The sequence below is a fragment of the Neolamprologus brichardi genome, chromosome 10 (assembly GCF_056152115.1).
Source record: "Neolamprologus brichardi isolate AB-2024 chromosome 10, ASM5615211v1, whole genome shotgun sequence".
Classification (NCBI taxonomy): Eukaryota; Metazoa; Chordata; class Actinopteri; order Cichliformes; family Cichlidae; genus Neolamprologus; species Neolamprologus brichardi.
This window is the reverse complement of record NC_142113.1, coordinates 21,320,363-21,338,636: the sequence shown is the minus strand read 5'-3', so window position 1 is coordinate 21,338,636 and position 18,274 is coordinate 21,320,363. Positions and strand designations below refer to the sequence as shown.

At 40.1% G+C, this 18,274-nt stretch overlaps 1 protein-coding gene across 3 annotated transcripts in view; it reads right to left on the bottom strand.

The window, feature by feature from the left end:
• cpeb4b (cytoplasmic polyadenylation element binding protein 4b) overlaps positions 1 to 18,274 on the bottom strand; it is a 34,017-nt gene that overhangs the window by 15,198 nt on the left and 545 nt on the right. For 2 of the 3 annotated variants that reach the window (XM_006784946.3, XM_006784947.3), the window contains exons 2-3: positions 16,397 to 17,628; positions 4,758 to 4,848 (exon numbers count right to left, since the gene is read on the bottom strand). In XM_006784946.3, coding sequence (XP_006785009.1) covers positions 4,758 to 4,848; positions 16,397 to 17,581 — 1,276 coding nt within the window. In that variant the 5' untranslated portion in view covers positions 17,582 to 17,628. Of the gene's footprint in view, positions 1 to 4,757; positions 4,849 to 13,784; positions 13,854 to 16,396; positions 17,629 to 18,274 lie in introns of all 3 variants that reach the window. The other variant, XM_087847409.1, reaches the window with a different exon arrangement.

Genomic DNA, 18,274 nt, shown 5'->3' with positions numbered 1-18,274 from the left:
GCATAATATAGGGACAGTTGGTGACTTTAAAAGAACTTATAACAAAGTAAAGTGTTAATCCAGAGCAGGCTTTAGCTGGGACAGCTATGATCACAACCTTTGTTACCGCTGCATGTTTCTCCTACATCTATGGGACATCAACTATCTCTTTCCCTCTTATCACCTCGTTATTCTCCAAGCCTCATGCTATAGATTTTAGCCATTTGCCAAGACCCTCTTGCATATGCACACACCCGCGCCTACACAAACATGTTATGATTCCAAACAAGCTTCGAAGTTATGCAAGGCCCACTTGCTGCAGAGGGATAATGACATAAAAGAGCTCAAATAGTACGACCATTGTTGAGTGGGTAATGAGTGCCCTGTGATTGGTGCATTCCAACGCCTTGGTCACATGGAAATATGTTGGCTCCTCCCACCATAGTTTGCCTAGAACTAGGGGGGGGGGGAACAGAAAAAAACAGAACCCCATAGAACAGAAAAAAAACAGAACCCCGACTCAGAGCACAGAAACCAGGACAGACCACCTGCAGCTTTGAAACACGCCGCTCGATGATAATATTCGACTGTGTAGCGCATGCATCATGATTATCTGAATAAAATCAAAATCAAAATAAGCTCAAAGGTGGCAACCAAACCAAATTAAAATCCTCTGGCCTACAATTCAGACCTTAGTGATGTGATGACACTAAGGTAAGTCCATCTGAGCACCACCTGCTATTCTGAATTTTAAAGGGCTATAATGGTCTCCGAGGATCACACGAGTAGGCACCATATCCCCGTGTGTCTGCAAGACTGTGTGTGTCCGCTCTGTGAACCTGATTTGCATGCTGCTGGCTACATGTGCGTACAGTACTGTAACAGTTAAAGCACATGCATGCAGAGCACACAAAAGACGAGGGGGCGTGTGTGTGTGTGCGTGCATGGGGCGGGTGAACAGAGGGATCCTTTCTGTCAGTCAGGACAATGCTGGAAGGGATTCAAAGCTCCTTGTACTGTAGACATTTTGTCTCGCCCGCTCCCTTGCTTCATTGCTCTCACTTTGTTCAATATGTTAAGCCGGAATGAGAAATTGCTGCCCTGCTTATGTGCATCTAAATGTGCTTGTGTATGAATTCTGCCACAGCTTGTTATGTAGATGCATGTATGCATGTGACGGAGAGAAAGAGCAAAAACTGGCCCGGAGAAGAGTCGCTGTAATTATAATATAATATTTGTTATGCATCAAATTATTGTCTAAAATTATTTACTTTTTGTCATCTTTCTTCAGACAAGCTTTGCAGACAACAGAAAAATGTAAACATACCTGACCACACAGAAAAAGGTTCTGAGAATGCCATTGAGCTAATATTAGCATCAAAGAAGCAGAGAACATCTACTTTACATGTATTATAGGATGTATACATATCATATTCTATCATATTTATAGGAAGTTGGGCTTAAAAATCACTTCCGCAAACCAGACTGTGCAGTATTTTGAAATTGTGATGAAGTTATGTAAAGCAGAAGCTTTGTGGTTTTTAGAAGAGAATTTTGACTTCTCTTCCTGTGTTTTCTTGGATCCATCAGTGGAGCTAAAGCACCAAAAGATGTTTAATGAGGCAGACTTCTAGTTTTCTTCTGCTAATACTGAAGAAACATTTACTAAGATTTGACAGCACAACATTATACCGTCACTGAGCCCGATAGGTCCAAGGTTTAAAGAAGTGATCTTACTGTAGCATCCCATACTTAAAAATTTCTTCAAAACTTTTCTTTTGTATTTATTCTGCTAATAAACTGATGTGTATAGTAAGCGTTTTTATGGAACATAAAGCTATGCATATATTAAGCACGACATCGCTCCCATTTAGAGATTTTTTATACCACATTTTTATCTCATAAGAAGACTCCTATCAATTTCTGGTCCTTGACTTAAAACTTGTACAACCTAACAAAAACAACGTAATCATTATTTAAGTCCTCTGTCCTATTAAACTACTATCAAATATAACAGACAACTTTAACTGTATAGTTAGTGACCTTTTACACTCAGCCTAAGCCTTGAGAAATCAAATGTGCTTCCTTTCAAACAATGATCATTACTAAGAACTTCAGCTCTATCCTCTTAGCCAACACTCACTATTGGCCACTGACTAACTTTTCTGTAGTCAGATTATTTCTGTGAGCGTCACCCTTTAAAACAATGATCATTGGACTCCTGTAGAATTAATTTAATATCTAATTTCCGTGTTATGATAACCGGTCAGCAGCACTGTTTGCTATCAAATAAATGTTTCCTTTTAATGCTGTAAGACCAATACTGTATGTTAAAAAAGTATCATTGTTCTTGGCAACGTCTACACCAACATGTTAAAAAATTAGCATGCAACTTCTTCAAACTTTTTGGACCAAAACTATTTCACAACACTATCTTGTATGAAAAGCTTAGCAGCAGCGATCATTAGAAAACAACGACAATGTCAGTTCAGTTCAGTGAGGGCTCTCCCATCTCTCATATTTCCCATTTAAATGAAGCCTAAGCCCTCATGAATCTCTCTGCATCTGCTTCTTAAAATTCATGAGAAAGAAGTTATACCTATTGCACCATGCTCAGCTATCCTTCAGTTAAGTTTGTACACTTTGTGTTTTTAATCTGGGATGCCACAGAAGTAGCTTTGATTGAAGCAAGCAAGCAATTTATTTATATAGCACTTTCAGATCAGCCCCCAGCTGAACACAAAGTGCTGTACACTTGACATGCCAGAAATGATACATTGAACATGTTAAAAAAATAAGAAATAAAAAAATAATATATAAAAAATAAATAAAATAATAAAAAAAAATAAGATGATTATTAAAATGACATTTAAAATAATAAAATTAGCACAAATAGCAAAAACAATAAAATAGTATAAAAATGATGATGAGAATTAAATTTAAAACAATTGACACTATTTATCTTATGGTTCTTTTTGCATTGCCCCTCAGTTCATCACTGTTTCTATGAAACAAGCTCACTTAAATAGGCCCCTCTTCCTAAAGGCTCACTTTATGCTGATCGGCAGTCTTTGTGGAAAAAGTAGATGGTCATCTGTCAATATAAAAACCATCAGATTCAAAACAATAGTGGGTAAAAGTGCCTTTGAAAACTGCAACTTGTGGACACCACAAATATGTGCAGCAACGATGGCTACGGCAGGGCGTCTGTGTTTTGTAAATATTAAATTCATTAACTCCTTATTGTGTTATATAACAGTGGAAAACTGGGTCAGTCAACTATTGCTATACAGGTCCATGGGAATCAACTTGCATATGAAAACGCTAACTGACGTGGAAAACATCTGCCAACAGGGAATACCATATGTAACACAGCAAGTAGAATATTAACAGCTGCACAGGAAAGGCACCTCTCTGACGCAGTTTTATGCATGCTTCGAATCACACTGAGAGCATTTCAAAAGGTTTAGTCTTTTATTCTGATAAATGACCAGATTCTCTATGTCATTTACATGTGTGATTTTGTCCCCTCCTGACCTGCTCTGTGCAGCCTGATATGGCTTCCAAGCAAAAACAGACTATTAGACACAGTTTCAAGCAACGTCGCGTGTAGAGCTGCTTGTGAAATGCACTGCCATCAGCTCTGGCATAAGCCAGAATGCAACATAGTCTCACCCAGCTGCATTTGTCGCACCCAGAATAATCGAATATATGGATATGACAGAAAATGTAAAGAAGAAGAAGAATAGAAGCCACAAGGAGAATTTTGTTTTTGTTTGTCTTGGTTTGTGTTTTTTATGATGAGTGGGAAGAAGAAAGAAGGAAAAGGAAGAGAGGTGTGAGCTGACTGCTACGCACTGTGGCCTTTCGTAATATCGCCGATGATAGCACAAAAAGAAGACAAAGCCTCTACATGGCTGACCTGTGGAGGAGGTGAAACCTCTCTGCTAAAAACTGAGGCGTTAACTGATAAATTATTGTGTATGAGCTGTTGTTCCTTTGTGCGGCCAAATAAGCTACAATCCATAACAAAGACAAGTGTTTAAAGGTAAAGGCTGCTTGCACATTAACATTTTTTTCTCTTGTATTGCACACCTTATATGAGGACAACTGCCAAATGCAAAATAACGAGTGTACTGCAAAGTGTTTGCATGTTATATTGTGAAACTCATTTTCAGCGAGGTCAGTTGACATGCACTGAATAACTATTGCACACCAGCTATTTACAGGACAAATAATGACAAGATCAGTATCATATTATGTGTGCCATCTGTGGGAAAATATGATGCATCTAAAACGATAAAGGTCCATACAACTACCTCCAGCGCATCACAGGTTTTCTACAAATACAGACATGCTAAATGGGAAGCATACACTTTCAGCATATACACTCATTTCCTGTACTGAATCCATAGTAAAAAAAATTCCTTGCCTATAGAACAGGGAAAGATTTATGGTTGCTGGAAGTTACAGGCTGATGCTGGGAGACATCTGTCACACCAAAAACCTCCTCGTTGGTCACAAACAGATTGAAACATATTGCCGCAACCAACACATTTCAAAAGGCGAAACCTTTATCCTGGAGACTCACTTTTTGCTAGCGACTGGTGGTTGTCAGACATTCACCAACCAGTGTCTAGGCCTGTGTGACTACAGCCTTCTATGAAAAAACAGCTCTGCTGTTAACGCGATGTCAAATTAAAAACAGAAAACAGAAAAAAAAATGCTGCTGGTCTGCTTAGTGTTTCATGATCTTGATTGACAACTGGCATCTTTACCTTTCAGGCTGTCCTGCTCGGCTCTCATGATGTCAATCAGGGAGCTCTCCAGAGTGTTCATGTTGAAGCTGTCAAATGACCTGGTGCGCTCCTAAACAGAGGAGAGAAAAAAGAAACACTGTGTCACATTTTTAGCCTGCTTCAAAGACATGCAGTTAACACAACTATAAAAAGAAATGTGGTAACCAATGATGTTAATTGTTAAAGCGGAGCAACGAAGAAATTGCCTTATTAATGCGACAATGACTTGGTTAATATCCAAGCTGGCCAAAGACTGTCTTGCCACAAGACAAACATCTTCACTCTTAACTTAGAAATTTTACACAATGGTGAAAACTTCCTGCAATACTTAAAGACTTTTGACCAAAAAGAGTTAAAAAAAGGGGAACAGTCACATGCTTTCCTGTTTCTTGTCACCTCACTTGAGCTTGTTTCAAAGAAAAGACTTGACAAAAAGCTTTGTTTCTCTCAATGTGAGAGACTGTACAGGTACACATAGACTTAGTATTGGTTTAAATTGTTTTAAAAGTAAGAAATGAAAAATAAAAAAAGTTATAGCATTTTCTTGGCTCACGTTGTGTTCAGCTTTATTGTGTGGGCCTAGAAGGGCTCATCCCAAAGTAGCTTAAACAATTATCTGTAGGTGTGTATCTACCAGTGGGAAGAAGAATTAAATGTTGTTCTTTTCTTTTATTAAATCTAGCTTTTGCTCTCAGCAGTTGATTTCTCTCGTCTTATAAGATGCTGTTATGTGCTTAATTACTATGTGTTTAATTCAACCCTAATTTCTTTTCTTGCATGTTTTTGTGTGCTTTTCCTGCTGTGCAACTTGCAAAGTAAACACAACTAAGCAATAAACAGACTCGTTCAATGAGGCAACATAATGAAAGTCAAGAGAAAAACAAGCAGTCAAATGAAGCATGAGCCAAGCAAATTCCTGGGCAAAAGCTTTGTCACCTACAACAAGGGCATCCTTGGCATATCAGCCAGCCACACTGGATATAATTGTATGCACACACAAATACGTGTTAACACGCACACACCCATACGATGTGTATATACAAAATATTCTCACACGAAAAACATGTACCCATAAACAAACACACACACTCCAAGTGGCATGCTGATAAGGTTTCAGTGCCGACTCCACCTCAGCCAGACAAAATATGCAGTCTATGTCAACAACTTCTAAAGAAAGTGATCAACTCTTTTGGTTTCCATTCCTCTGAAAGAACCAAAAGTTAAATATGAAATAATTATTATTCGCATCTCGCTTTTCAATGTCTCATTGCTTCCTTCCTCCTCCTTAAACATTTTCCAAGCCATTCTCTAACAAATACCAACTTCAAAAGTAGAAATGCCTTAAAAAAACTTTTATATTCCTCATGCATGTGTCAGAGATCTCATACTTGACAAAGGCAGCAATTGTTCTAGCTAGAAGTTGTTGTTCATAGCTGTACCCTATGACTAAAAAGTTTAGTCATGTTTATTCTCTCAAAACTTGGTCACGACTGAATATGCATGCCCTACTTTCAGTTTGGTATCTAGTCCGTCGACTACTTGATTATTTAAGGGTTTTTTTTAAAATGAAACAATCTCCAACTAATTTGTAGAGCGGCACTCAAAGAAAAGCAACCGTGTAAATATTATTTGTGTAAATATGTAAAAACATAAAATAGATTACTACAATTTAACAAAAAAAAAAAAAAAAGACAGGAGTAGGAATGGCTGCCTAACTACCAACTGTCATGCTTCTAAAATAACAATGCCAGAACACACCTGATGTGTTCAGGTTTAACACTGTAAAAACATCCACTTAGAAGCAATTGAACCTGACAGGATGATTGACAGATCAGACTTCCAAACCATGTCAGCAACGCAGTGTTAAACTAACAAAAGCATCAGTGTGAAACAATGTGGCCTGTTTCTTTTTAAACCTAATCGGCGGACAGTTCAGATGAAATGTGGAAAACTCTAAATCCAAATTTAAAAACTAGAAGCAAAGTAAGCAGTAAACTCATACAGTTCAGGTGTAGCAACAGTTCGAATGATGGTCAGAAAACTTGTGCCTCGAGAAAAACGGAAGAGAAAAGTGTTAAATAACTGAAATAAAGCATGACACAGAAACAAGTTCACCGTTTCAGACAAAACAGAGAAAACATCCTGACAGCAACACTACATAGTCAGCTCTGCCCTGGGCCTGACTGATAATGGGCAGAGAATTACCCATCATGTCACTAAGGCTGCATTATCAGTCACTCTTTAAATTTACTATGTTGTTTCTTCAGCAGCATCGATGCAAAGATCTCTGGCGTTAAACCAGCAACCAATTCGAAGCCTAACGGCAAACTGCAGGCAGTGTCAGAAAATTGTCCTTTTTGTTACCATGCTAAAAGGCTCAGAAGAAACACACCTATCTAAGTGAACTACACTTCAAGAGTTGACTAGGAGGGCAACACACTTTTTTTCTCTTTTTCTCATTAATCTACCGTCCGGTGTCTGGAGTTGTTCACCAAAATTCAATATCTACTATCTGATCGGCTTGAAGAGCGTGGTTGGGTATCTGGCACACTTGGCTGGTAAAACAGCCAAACTTCCCAGCTGTAGCCAAATTTCTTACCAGCATTTGAGCTGACTACAACAGAAACAACACTGTGGCAGAACACACCCAATGCACTAACTCTCTCTCCCTCAAAACAAATATCAACATGGGGATACAGGCCAGATTGTGTCCACCATTTTCTCATATCCGCTTCAGTATAATATGTGCACTTGCGCTATTGCCTGAGGACAAATAAGTCAAACACTCCAAGGCAAGGGAAGCAGAAACAGAGTCCAGGTTTGGTTTCTCCCTTAAGTATACAAGGGTAATGAGTATATTCCAACATGACGACAAATGCATACAAATAGGAAGCGGACAATGCTGTACGCATTTTGGATTCGCACGCTTTGTGGCATCAGTTTATTTACCATCATACGTGGGCGGTGTAGTATGACAGGGTAATTCTATTAAAATGTTTCTGGATAATACAAATTCATTTTGTGGCTGAGATGGACTCAGTATGGTGGACTTGAGGCCTGGCTGGTTCTCTGCAGTTGCTAAGCATTAGCCTGGAGAGTGATTAATCATCAGATTTCTGCATCTCTCTCGCTCTCAACAACTGGCCAGCTGTCCAGCAAAGAGCTTATCCCTGACAGATTGCAAGCATGCACAGATGCACGCACATTAGCCACAAGCAAGAAAAATGACGGTTTATATGGTAGTTCTTGTAATCTATGAACACGGCCTAATGCATACACTTAAATTTGCATGCAGCCCATTCACACTGCAAAATCATCTCTTGCAGAAACGTGTAACCCTGAAGCAGTCTATTTGAAGCTGATAATGTAAACAGTGACAGTGCAGGGTTTTTTTCCTTTTACTATGCATAATAGGTGTGAATTGTTGGTTGTATGCAGCAAGGCAACCTTACTCTATCAGGCCCGGTGCCATTTGCTGTTTGTTTGACACTGAATTAAAAACTATGCACCAAACTAATCATTTAAAATTTTAAATTGTCGTGACTATTGTCCAGAATAAGGATTATGGAACACACAAAAATGGGCTTATTTATTATTCAATTACAATTACCTCTCAGATAATTTGACTTTTTTAGCCAGTAATTCTTATCAATCTAAAATTAATAATCAATTCTTTTTTTTTTTTTCTTTCTTTTTTTGTTTAAAGAAGCTTATGTGAAATGCTTGACAAAAGCGTACTGGGCCACACATGATCAGAAATTGGTTAATCTGTCATTCAATCTATGGTTCATTAAATTCTGGTATGGGTTAGCTTTACAACCAGTGCATAAAGTGCTGCACACAGCACACACCAGTTGCTTAACACTGACTGAAAAAGTAGTCTAGGTAGATCTGGGCTTTGCCATTCTGGGCTCCCTGGTATATTTACACAGAGTCAATTCCAATCATTTTTAGACATCTATAAAAAACAATGTCTATTTTTGACAGGAGATATTTATTTGGACAGGAGAGCCTATCATCGGCTCCATCTATAACAGAGACCACCGACAACACGCTGCCTTTAATATCATAAAAGCTCAAGTCAAGCATGTTTGAAAAAAAAACAAAAAAGCAAACAAAACCAGGGCTGGGCCTAGCTACCACTGTGTGACTGCTCCCTCTAAACAGAATTTAATCTTTAGCAGCACCAAACTGAGCAACCTCCAACAGATTTTCATGGCATGTAGAGTCATCAAAGAATGATTAAATCCAACATGCTGTGGGTGATTAACTCTCAACATTAATCATCAATGTCATCTGGCTGTTAAGATAAAATGGAAGCTGTGGCAGGGTAAAGGGATGCACAACATAAAGGCAAAAAAGAGTAAGGATACACTGGTGATGTGTAATTTGTCAGGGCTGTAGAATTTGGAGGTTATTTAATAGTTCGCTTATATTCAATTGTCGGAAGGTTGAGCTTTTAATTACATCCCTGAGATTTGTAAAAGATAGAAAGGCCAAAGAAGGAAGGTAAATACAGCTGTTAAAGAAAGGGGAGAGCAAAAGTGAATAGTGAGGTAATTCATCATAAAAAGAGGAAAAATGTAGTACAGGAAAGGGAAACAAGTTGCTCTTTTGATGCTTGTGATCATTTAGTTATCACAAAATAAATATAAAGTTGATAAAACTCGTTCCATCCATGTTTTGACAGGCAACACAAAAGTCCAATGACAATAAGAATAGCAGAGTTTGAGCCACATCAGGTTAACCTGACCTGCAAAGCGTAGGAAGAGCAGCAGGTAGTGGCACATGCGCTAATGTCTGGGCTCCTGCAACCACGTACAGTAGAACGTCAGGAGTATGAGCGAGCTAAAGGACAAAATGACACCAGAAAATGTTAACGAAAACTCATGCATTACAGAGCACGACACCCCAGAGGACACAGTCCAAGGCTCAGAAGACTGGGACAAAACGGTTTGAATCAACAGAAAAGTATCGATGCCATTTTTAGTGATTTATTTTCCATTCTTAAAATGTGGATCCATTTTATTTATTTGGAACTGACCAAAGAATTTAGACATTTGTTTGCGTTCTTCTGTCACAGAACTTTTTAACTGATTAGAGTTGTCACTTTGTTATATATACCCATTTCATTTTAAAATGCAGACCAGAAATAAATATTTAAATCAAAATCAACCTTACATCATCACAAGTAAAAAGTCAAAATTATATACTGATCGATAGACTGACATTAAAGAAAAGAATTGTGATTAAAAAAAAATTCCACATTGCTCAGCTCTGGTGATTGTACTAAACAGTAATATTAACTACTCCCAGCTGCCAAAAACAACCAAATACACAGTGTTGTCTGAACAGTGTGTGCGTTTGGGTTTTAAAACAAGTGACAAAGGGAGGCGTTCAAGCAGTATTTGAACTGCTTGGGGATAAGATTAAAACAACTCACTTACTGTATGCATTCAGCAAAGCTACCTATAATAAGACACCTGAACATAAACTTTCCTTTGTCAACTCTTTTTTGTTACATCAAATTTTGCTGAACACATATTTCAGTGACTAATTAAGGCTTATGCACACACGTATACACAAGTGCCCTTTCTTCCTGTTGCAGAGCGTCTGTCAAGGGCGTAAGAAGGGCACAATGAGGCTGTATGAGCAAGAGAGTTGTGTGCTTGCCAGTGCACCGCTCATTAGTTAAAAAGTTTTTTTCTAATTTAACACCACTGTCACAAGGACCAGTGGTAATGGTTTTAACCTTGGGCTTCAAATGACCGAGAGAATTTGTCTGAAATGGCATGACAGTTTTCATGCAGAACATCACAGGTAGGCAGGGAAGGGTACCTGAAAGGCCTGAGGCTTGTCTTTAAAGCAAATTTGTCAGTGTCAGCGTGATTGTGTTCAGGAATAATAAGGTGTTGTGTTTAACACAGGCAAATGGGCAGGTCTACAGTTCAATTACCTGATACGTGAGTATTTATACTCATATATATATATATATATAATGTGTTTTGGGGTTAGGGAGTTAAAAATGTACTTTTGCCTTGTTTGAAATGTATTATTAATACATCTGTGAAAAACCGCAGCAATAATTCTACCATTGCACCCCAAAAAAGGGGTTGATCCATGCAAACCATTTGCCATTGCCACACCTGACATCCTAGTGATCCCACAAAAATATATCAGTTTAAGAATAAGCAGATCGCTCCAAGACACAAATGAGGTATGAACAAATAAAAATGAGCAGAAGAAAATTACTTATTGGAATAAATTCAGGCAATAATAAAATAACATTTAGCTTTGCTTACTTGCTAATCCAGAACTTACACTTCTGATGTAAAGTGAAAGTTTTATTTCAGGAGGAGTTCACAGTACATATATGAACGGATGTTCACACATACCTCTCTTATCTCTTCTCAACCGGAGTTTACAAACAATGTTTTCTGTCTGCCATTACCAGACATAATAAATAGCTGCATTTTACTCTCGGTTTTATCAGGCACAAAGTAACAGGCCTTGCTTTTTCATCCACTTCCATGGCTTTGTTTGTCTAACTTTCATTTACTGACAATTAACTCTGGACAGGATAGAGTTTACCCAACTGCACTTCCTCTAGTTCACACTCAATATTTTCTGCATCATATTTTCATTAAAGATTCAGATGTTAGCGGTTTTCACGCATGTACTGCAACCCTTGGCCTTTGTAGAATATAACCAACAAAGGTTCATGTAAATACTGAATATGATCTTTAGGCTCCTGAGCGCCATCCATCCAGTTATACATCCATCCATTTTCTTAATCCGATTCAGGATTGGGGTTGGGGTCTGAGGTCTGGAGACTCTCCCAACCGTCATGGTGTGAGAGGAGAGGTAGACCCTCGACAAGTCGCCAGTATATAGCAGCACTAACACAGAGACAGCCAATTAACCTAACATGGATATCACTGTACTGTAGGAGGAAGATTTAGTATCTGGAGGCAAAAGGGAAACATGCAGACACAGGACCTTCTTGCTGAGAGGCGACAGCTCTAACCACTGTGCCGCCCACTCCAGAGCTACAGTATTTTCCAAACGTGCATCCATTTTCTTAACCTCTTATCAAATTCAGGGTCACAGGAGAGCTGGAGCCCATGTAAGCTGACGCAGGGCATCCAACTACAAATATTTAAAGCACAGGCTTATCGGGTAAAAACAAACGGCCTAATAGTCTAATATTCGTAGCGCAAACCAGCTTACAACCCCATGTACTGGTCATTTACAGGTCTGATTTTACATAAAAAGTAGCGTTGTTTTGGTTAAAGCGATATGTAAAACCACACTCTGCAAAGAAGATTTTCTGGACATACACAGAGACAGTTTTAATAATGTGCCTTCAGATAACAGCATCATTATTTCTAAGCTGCACAAACAGTCAGGAGTGCTGTAACCAACAGTTACCCAGGTGGCTTACTGAGGCAATATCCTGTGCTGGCTTCTCTACCTCAGACCCTGCAGGTCTTGACCTGGTCACTGGCCAGATTTACCAGTCTGAAACCACTCAGTACACCTGACACAGCAGCAGGCTTCTGACCTTGAAATTCACGGGTGAAGAATTAGAGGACAAAGAGGGAAAGAATAACAGATAGAAGAAGAAGAAAATGAAGACTTCCCTGACATTTAAAAAGTACACATTTCTGGTCAAAAGGTTATTTACTAAGTGAACTGTGTGCTAGCAGTTAGCAGCAGTGTGTCTGGATAGTTAACCACTGTAACATATCTGACTGGTTGCATATTGATTTATTGTGTTTATGTGCAGCGAGTTTATAGTGCAAAGGTCACAAAAGTACTGACTTACAGAAATCATCTATGTTACACGTTTACGACATTAAAAATGCACGAAGAAGATGTGATGAAATAGGAGTTATTTGGTCAAACACAGAAGGCCTGAATAATGCCCAACTGATCCTTCATCTGTTGTGTGTGCTAAAACTCCAACAGTTGAGGCTTAAACGAGAAGGGATGTGACACAGGTCTGTTTAGTTCACAGTTACACAAACTACAGTGTTTCATTTACCAAATCCGGGAGTGCCTTGTGTAAGACAACTTGTGTAATCAGTCATCTGAACAATGCCTGATCTCAACAAACATTGACAAGAACCATTTTAAAAACGGTTTTAAAGAAAGCAAAACAAAGCCATCTTTCCCCTAACTTCCTCTAGAGTATCTCTGTAGCTACGGGAGTAAATGGATAGGAAACTGCTTAAGGCAACTGATCAGACGGACGTGGCAATTTTCATGTCACATGTATATGCAAGCATGGATAATGAATGCCAAACAACACTTGGATAGATGTATTTAAGAGTGAAATATACAGAGAAGGCACTGGCAATTAAATGTGACGCTTGGTTGGCTGTGCAGTAATTTAACAATGGTTTCTACAGTAACCACTTCAACACAACATCATGACCTACAGTACATGCTCACACCAAAATGAAACATTTCAAGATTCGATTGTTTTGTGGTGGATCAAAATGGACAAAAAAAAGAAAAGAAAAGAAAACAACTGATGTGATTCAGAATTTGACAGACTTATAAGCAAATCCTCATTTACATGTAGTAAACTATCTCAGTTGGAACAAATCCTACATGAAGTGCATATGAAGTGAATGTTCCAAAGCGGCTGCATTACACAATGCAACAAGCAGCACCGATACAGATCTGAATGGAAGATGTAACTACAGGCAAAACAATACCGATCCACATGCACGCAAAGCGAGGCGAAAACAAATCTGTGTGAACTGATCATGTCCGACTTGCCATTACGCCACCGTGCATATGCTTGAAAAGTACAGATTCACGAAGGAGATGTTCTTGAAGAAAAGAAGGAAAAGTGGAGATTGTGGCAGGTTTCAAAATGAGCTTGAGGACTATAAATATACACAGCAATTTCTTAACAGTCATTGTTATCCTTTTTTGGTTATTGAAACCTATATTTTAAATGCGTTGTTATTTTAAAAAAGGAGTTACACTTACATAATCAGTCCCTCTCCCTCTCTCAGACATGCACACCGACAGGGAGGCCATTCTACGCCCATCCTCCATCTGCCCTTGCAGTATCAAGGGGGCAAGAGGACAATGCTACTTTAGTTGATCTGATTCAACCACAAGGAAGAACAACATACTGCAGCTACAGGAAAGCTAGCTTAACTCTAACACCAGGATGTAACAGTCAGGCTTCTCTTGTTGCAGAAACCCAAATCTGATCTACAGGCTGTTTGACACCAGTTGTAACCCTTTTATGTTAATCAGCATTTAAATCTACAAAGCATGTTGGGAACTTCTTTCTCGTTATACTTTTTCTGGTCTTTTTTTTAAGCCAACAGCTTTTTTTGTACCATCCAACCATGCTAATCTGTAATTTTGTGCTCATGAAGACATAACAGCTGCGTATGTGCACCTCTGCACAAAGCAGGGAGGAGGATGGAGACAAAGTGAGAAACAGGGAGCCTCCCCCCTTCCAGCATGAGCAGAAAGTGATGCTTCTATAAGATCACTATAGTATTCAATCACTGATGACCCCGTTCACATATCACAACAAATGATTTTGCATACAACTAATTAACTTAAGAGGACGGATATTAGCTGAACAGGTAATACAGAACTAGGTCACAACATTTTCCCGGTTATTTATTCAATTTCAGCTTTTTAAATCTTTTTCACATGTAAAAACTGTTAATAGAAGCAATAGGATGAAGTTATAAATTATCTAACTACCTTGTTACAATTTTAGTTATCTTTTTTTAACCTACAATGCTAAATAAGTGAGCCACCATCCTTGTAATTATGCTGCCAGAAAACTAGCTAAAAGAGAGAGGATGTTCCTAATATTGTCCTCTTAAGGGAAGTCCACACAGCAAGTGTGGTGACAATTAGAGACCACAGAAGGTCACTGACATTTAGTGGCTTTAAGCAATGATGGGGTGGGAGCTAAAAAAGCTCATTTCAAACATTGGATGAACTGTACCAACACCCTGTACAAGACAAATGAGGATGTCTTTTAGCTGAATCATGCAAAGCTAGTCTAGTGGAGTCCAAGAATAAAAATATGGAACTGTAAATGAGAATAACAGGCCCCCTTTAAATAGTCTCCTCATCAAAGCAAACTGGAACAGGTCAGACACGAACCTGGGCCGCACAACTACCTACAGCAATTAGCTGTTAACAACATTAATCCTAAATAGCTACTGAGAAGCATGTGCTCCCTCTCTAATGCATGTCAAGACATGTCCGCACAGCCTTCTGGCTGCTGAGCCTGTGGAGTGTTGAGTCATTAACTGCTAATGGACAAGAAGAAAGGTCACAACAAGCATCACTTTTAACAGTTTTAAGTTACTTTGCTTCTTTAGAGAATTTTGGATTCACTGGTAAAGAACGTGTCCAGGAAATCTGCAATCTATACGTTCAGTTAGGATGTTGAAAGGCTGCTGAATCTAAAAGGATATGCAGCCACCAGGACTATTTAACATGATCTATTTTCATCCATGACGACGACTACGGCTGACACCAACTTGCAGGGACTTTGTCACAACGTAAAAAAGTAAAGGATATGAAGGGTACTTAAAGAAACATTTCACTGGATAGGCCCAAATGGGTCTATAGCCACCTCTGTCTCTTTTCCCCTCCTCCTTGTAACGACCAGCACAATCAATCATGGGCTAGATCAATAGAATGAATTTATCTCCAGGCCCCTCTACCTCTTTCCATTACAGCTGGTTTCTACATGTGACAGTACAATTATTTAAGCAGTCTTCATTGTATGTGGACCCAGCTTTTAAAATGAATGAACAGGTTGGATTTTTTTTTTATTAAGGGGTGGCCACCCATGCCATGACATGACATACAGTAAATGATTAATGTAACTCTAAATCTTATAAATCATCAGACTCTCTCTTACACAGTGTAATAGGTCAAGAGCCTAATATATGCAAAGCATAAAGAACTGAGCAAGGTTCATGGATCTACAGTATCACCATTTGTTGCTAATGGTTGTTTACGACTGGAACAAAAGCAATCTAACCATAATGTATTGTTATTCATCACCTAATGCAGATATAGTTTTTGACACTATTGTCTGTCGTTATACCCTCCATCGCCATCTTCATTTTGTACCTCGCCCTCCCAGTCTCCCATTTTAAAATCTTATCATTTTTTTCTGTCCATGCTGTCTCCCCCATTCCTATATGCCCCCCCCCCCCACCCCCCCAATTCACGTGGCACACACCACTGCAGTGACAGAGCCACATTAGTCATCGCAAAGGACACTCAGCTATAGAAGTACAGAGTCCAATAACAGGTTTAACACAGTAGCAAAAGCATCGTGTAAATCTGTGCCCTCCTGCTGTGTCTAAAAATAGAAGCTGTACCACATAATGCTATAATATTAATAGTTCACATAAATGACATCCTGCTGTTTAATAATTCAGGTGATGAGCAGCTACAACTGAAAAATATTCAGAACCAGACATATACGCTGGACATTCATGCTTAGTATACAACATAATTGGGAAGATTAAGAGGATAATTCCATACAGTTAGTGAAAATTCCCACTCAACCATCTGAATAAACATCTTAGAGGCAAACTGACCTGAAACGGGAAGATGTTATCGCTGCGGCCAACTCCATCATCCATCCAGGACTTGGGGTTAAAGCCTGCGGGACTGTTTCGAGGGTACTTCTGGGATGCCACATGGTTGTTAGGGAAGGTCTTCTTCAGTGGGGAGATAGAGTTAATGGGAGTCATCCCGCCATTCAGCCCGCGTCGATAATCTCTGCCTTGAGATCCTCCCCAGCCGCCACCACTACCATATCCTCCTCCGGGACTCCAGGAAGTGGAGGAGCCGGGGGAGGGAGAAGGACTCTGGTAGCTGGCTGGACCCCAGGGAGACGGGGGCTTGTTCAGGCTGTTGGACAAATGCGGCAACTGGCTGAAAGCTGCATTCCTGTGTGGGAAGGGCGGTGGCGGGTGGGGAGAAGCTGGAGAACGCCGATGCTGCTGGTGTTGGCTGTGGGGGTGCTGGAAATGGGGATGGGGTGGGGGAGCCGGGTGGTGCTGGGACAAGGCAGCAGCTGGTCCGATCTGGGGGGAGAAGTTCCCACCAAACCCTGGACTGACGTGGTGTGAGAAGTTCTGGAACAGCAGAGGGCCGTTACTGGCAGACGCCGGGTTGAAAAAGCTGACATCCTCGTTGATGATTGTTGATGGCGCAGGCGGGATGGCGGGTGACCAGTTGTTGAAGCCAGAAAGCGATGACGAGGTTGTACTGGACTGAACTGGGCCCGTACCCCCGAGACCAGATGTCTCCTGGTAATCAAAGCCTGTCAGAACAGGTGACTCAAGACGGAGCTGCTTCTCTTTTCCATTACTGCTGTCAGATGTGCCATTCTCTGTCTTGCCTTCCTCGGACCTGGCTTTTTCCAATTCTGAAATTATCCCACCGCCACTTCCACCCTCTTGGTGACTCCCGGGAGACAACTGCTGCTTTTCTTGCGTTTCTTGCATTTCCTGTTGCTGCTGTGCTTTGGGTTTTTCTGGCCCCCCCAGGATTTCGTCTTGCACGCTGTTGTGGGTGGCGGAGGCAGGGAAGAGCCAGGGAGAGCCTCCCGTGGTGCCATTCCCTGCGGCTGTGGTGCTGTTTATGAAAGCGGCAGGGCTCTGCGACACATTTTGGTGATGATGAGGGGGCTGCAGATGCGGGTGGATTCGGACCGGGAATGCAGACTTGTTGCCAGTGTTGTTTTGAACTAGAACTCCAAACCCGTAATCCCCCATTTGTTTTCTCCCCCCACAGACAAGTGCTATCCCGTGATCGTTTGGTCCTATAGAGAGAAGAGCATACAAGCATGGCATGCACTGAGTTAGCAGTCACCCACTCACATTAACCAACAGATCAAGGGATTTAGAAAAAAACAACTAAGTGAGGGGACACAGAGGCATGGAAATCTCTTTATGTTTAGGTTCTAAATGAGATCCTACACACATATAACATTCACTGTACTGTGGCTTTAGAGCTCATCCTTAAAAAAAGCCAGCCAGTTAACATTACATCTTTAGCTAATTATAACCCCGTGACGTTGCCAGATTGTCTACAGCTGAGCTGCTGGCAGCCACCAGTAAAGCCAGAACCACTGCTGTGACGAGCATATAGTCTCCATTTGGGGACGTTTTACTAACGAAAACCAACTGACAGGCAACTAATTATCACCCAAGAAACGCACATTAGCACAAAATATCAACGAAGGCTGAAAATATTGACAGAAAAACCAACAAATCCGTCAAAAATAAAACACTCGACCTTGTTTGACAGCTGTCAGCACCCTGGGAAGAGCCCACTATCAAAATTAAGTTTATATTAATACGGCTTTTTTATCAGTCGGGCAAATTATTGTTAATTAATCGGTTTCACGCGTCGACGGAGAAGCAGTTTAAATCGCTGTTAGCTGACCAGCTAACTTTTCCATCCGT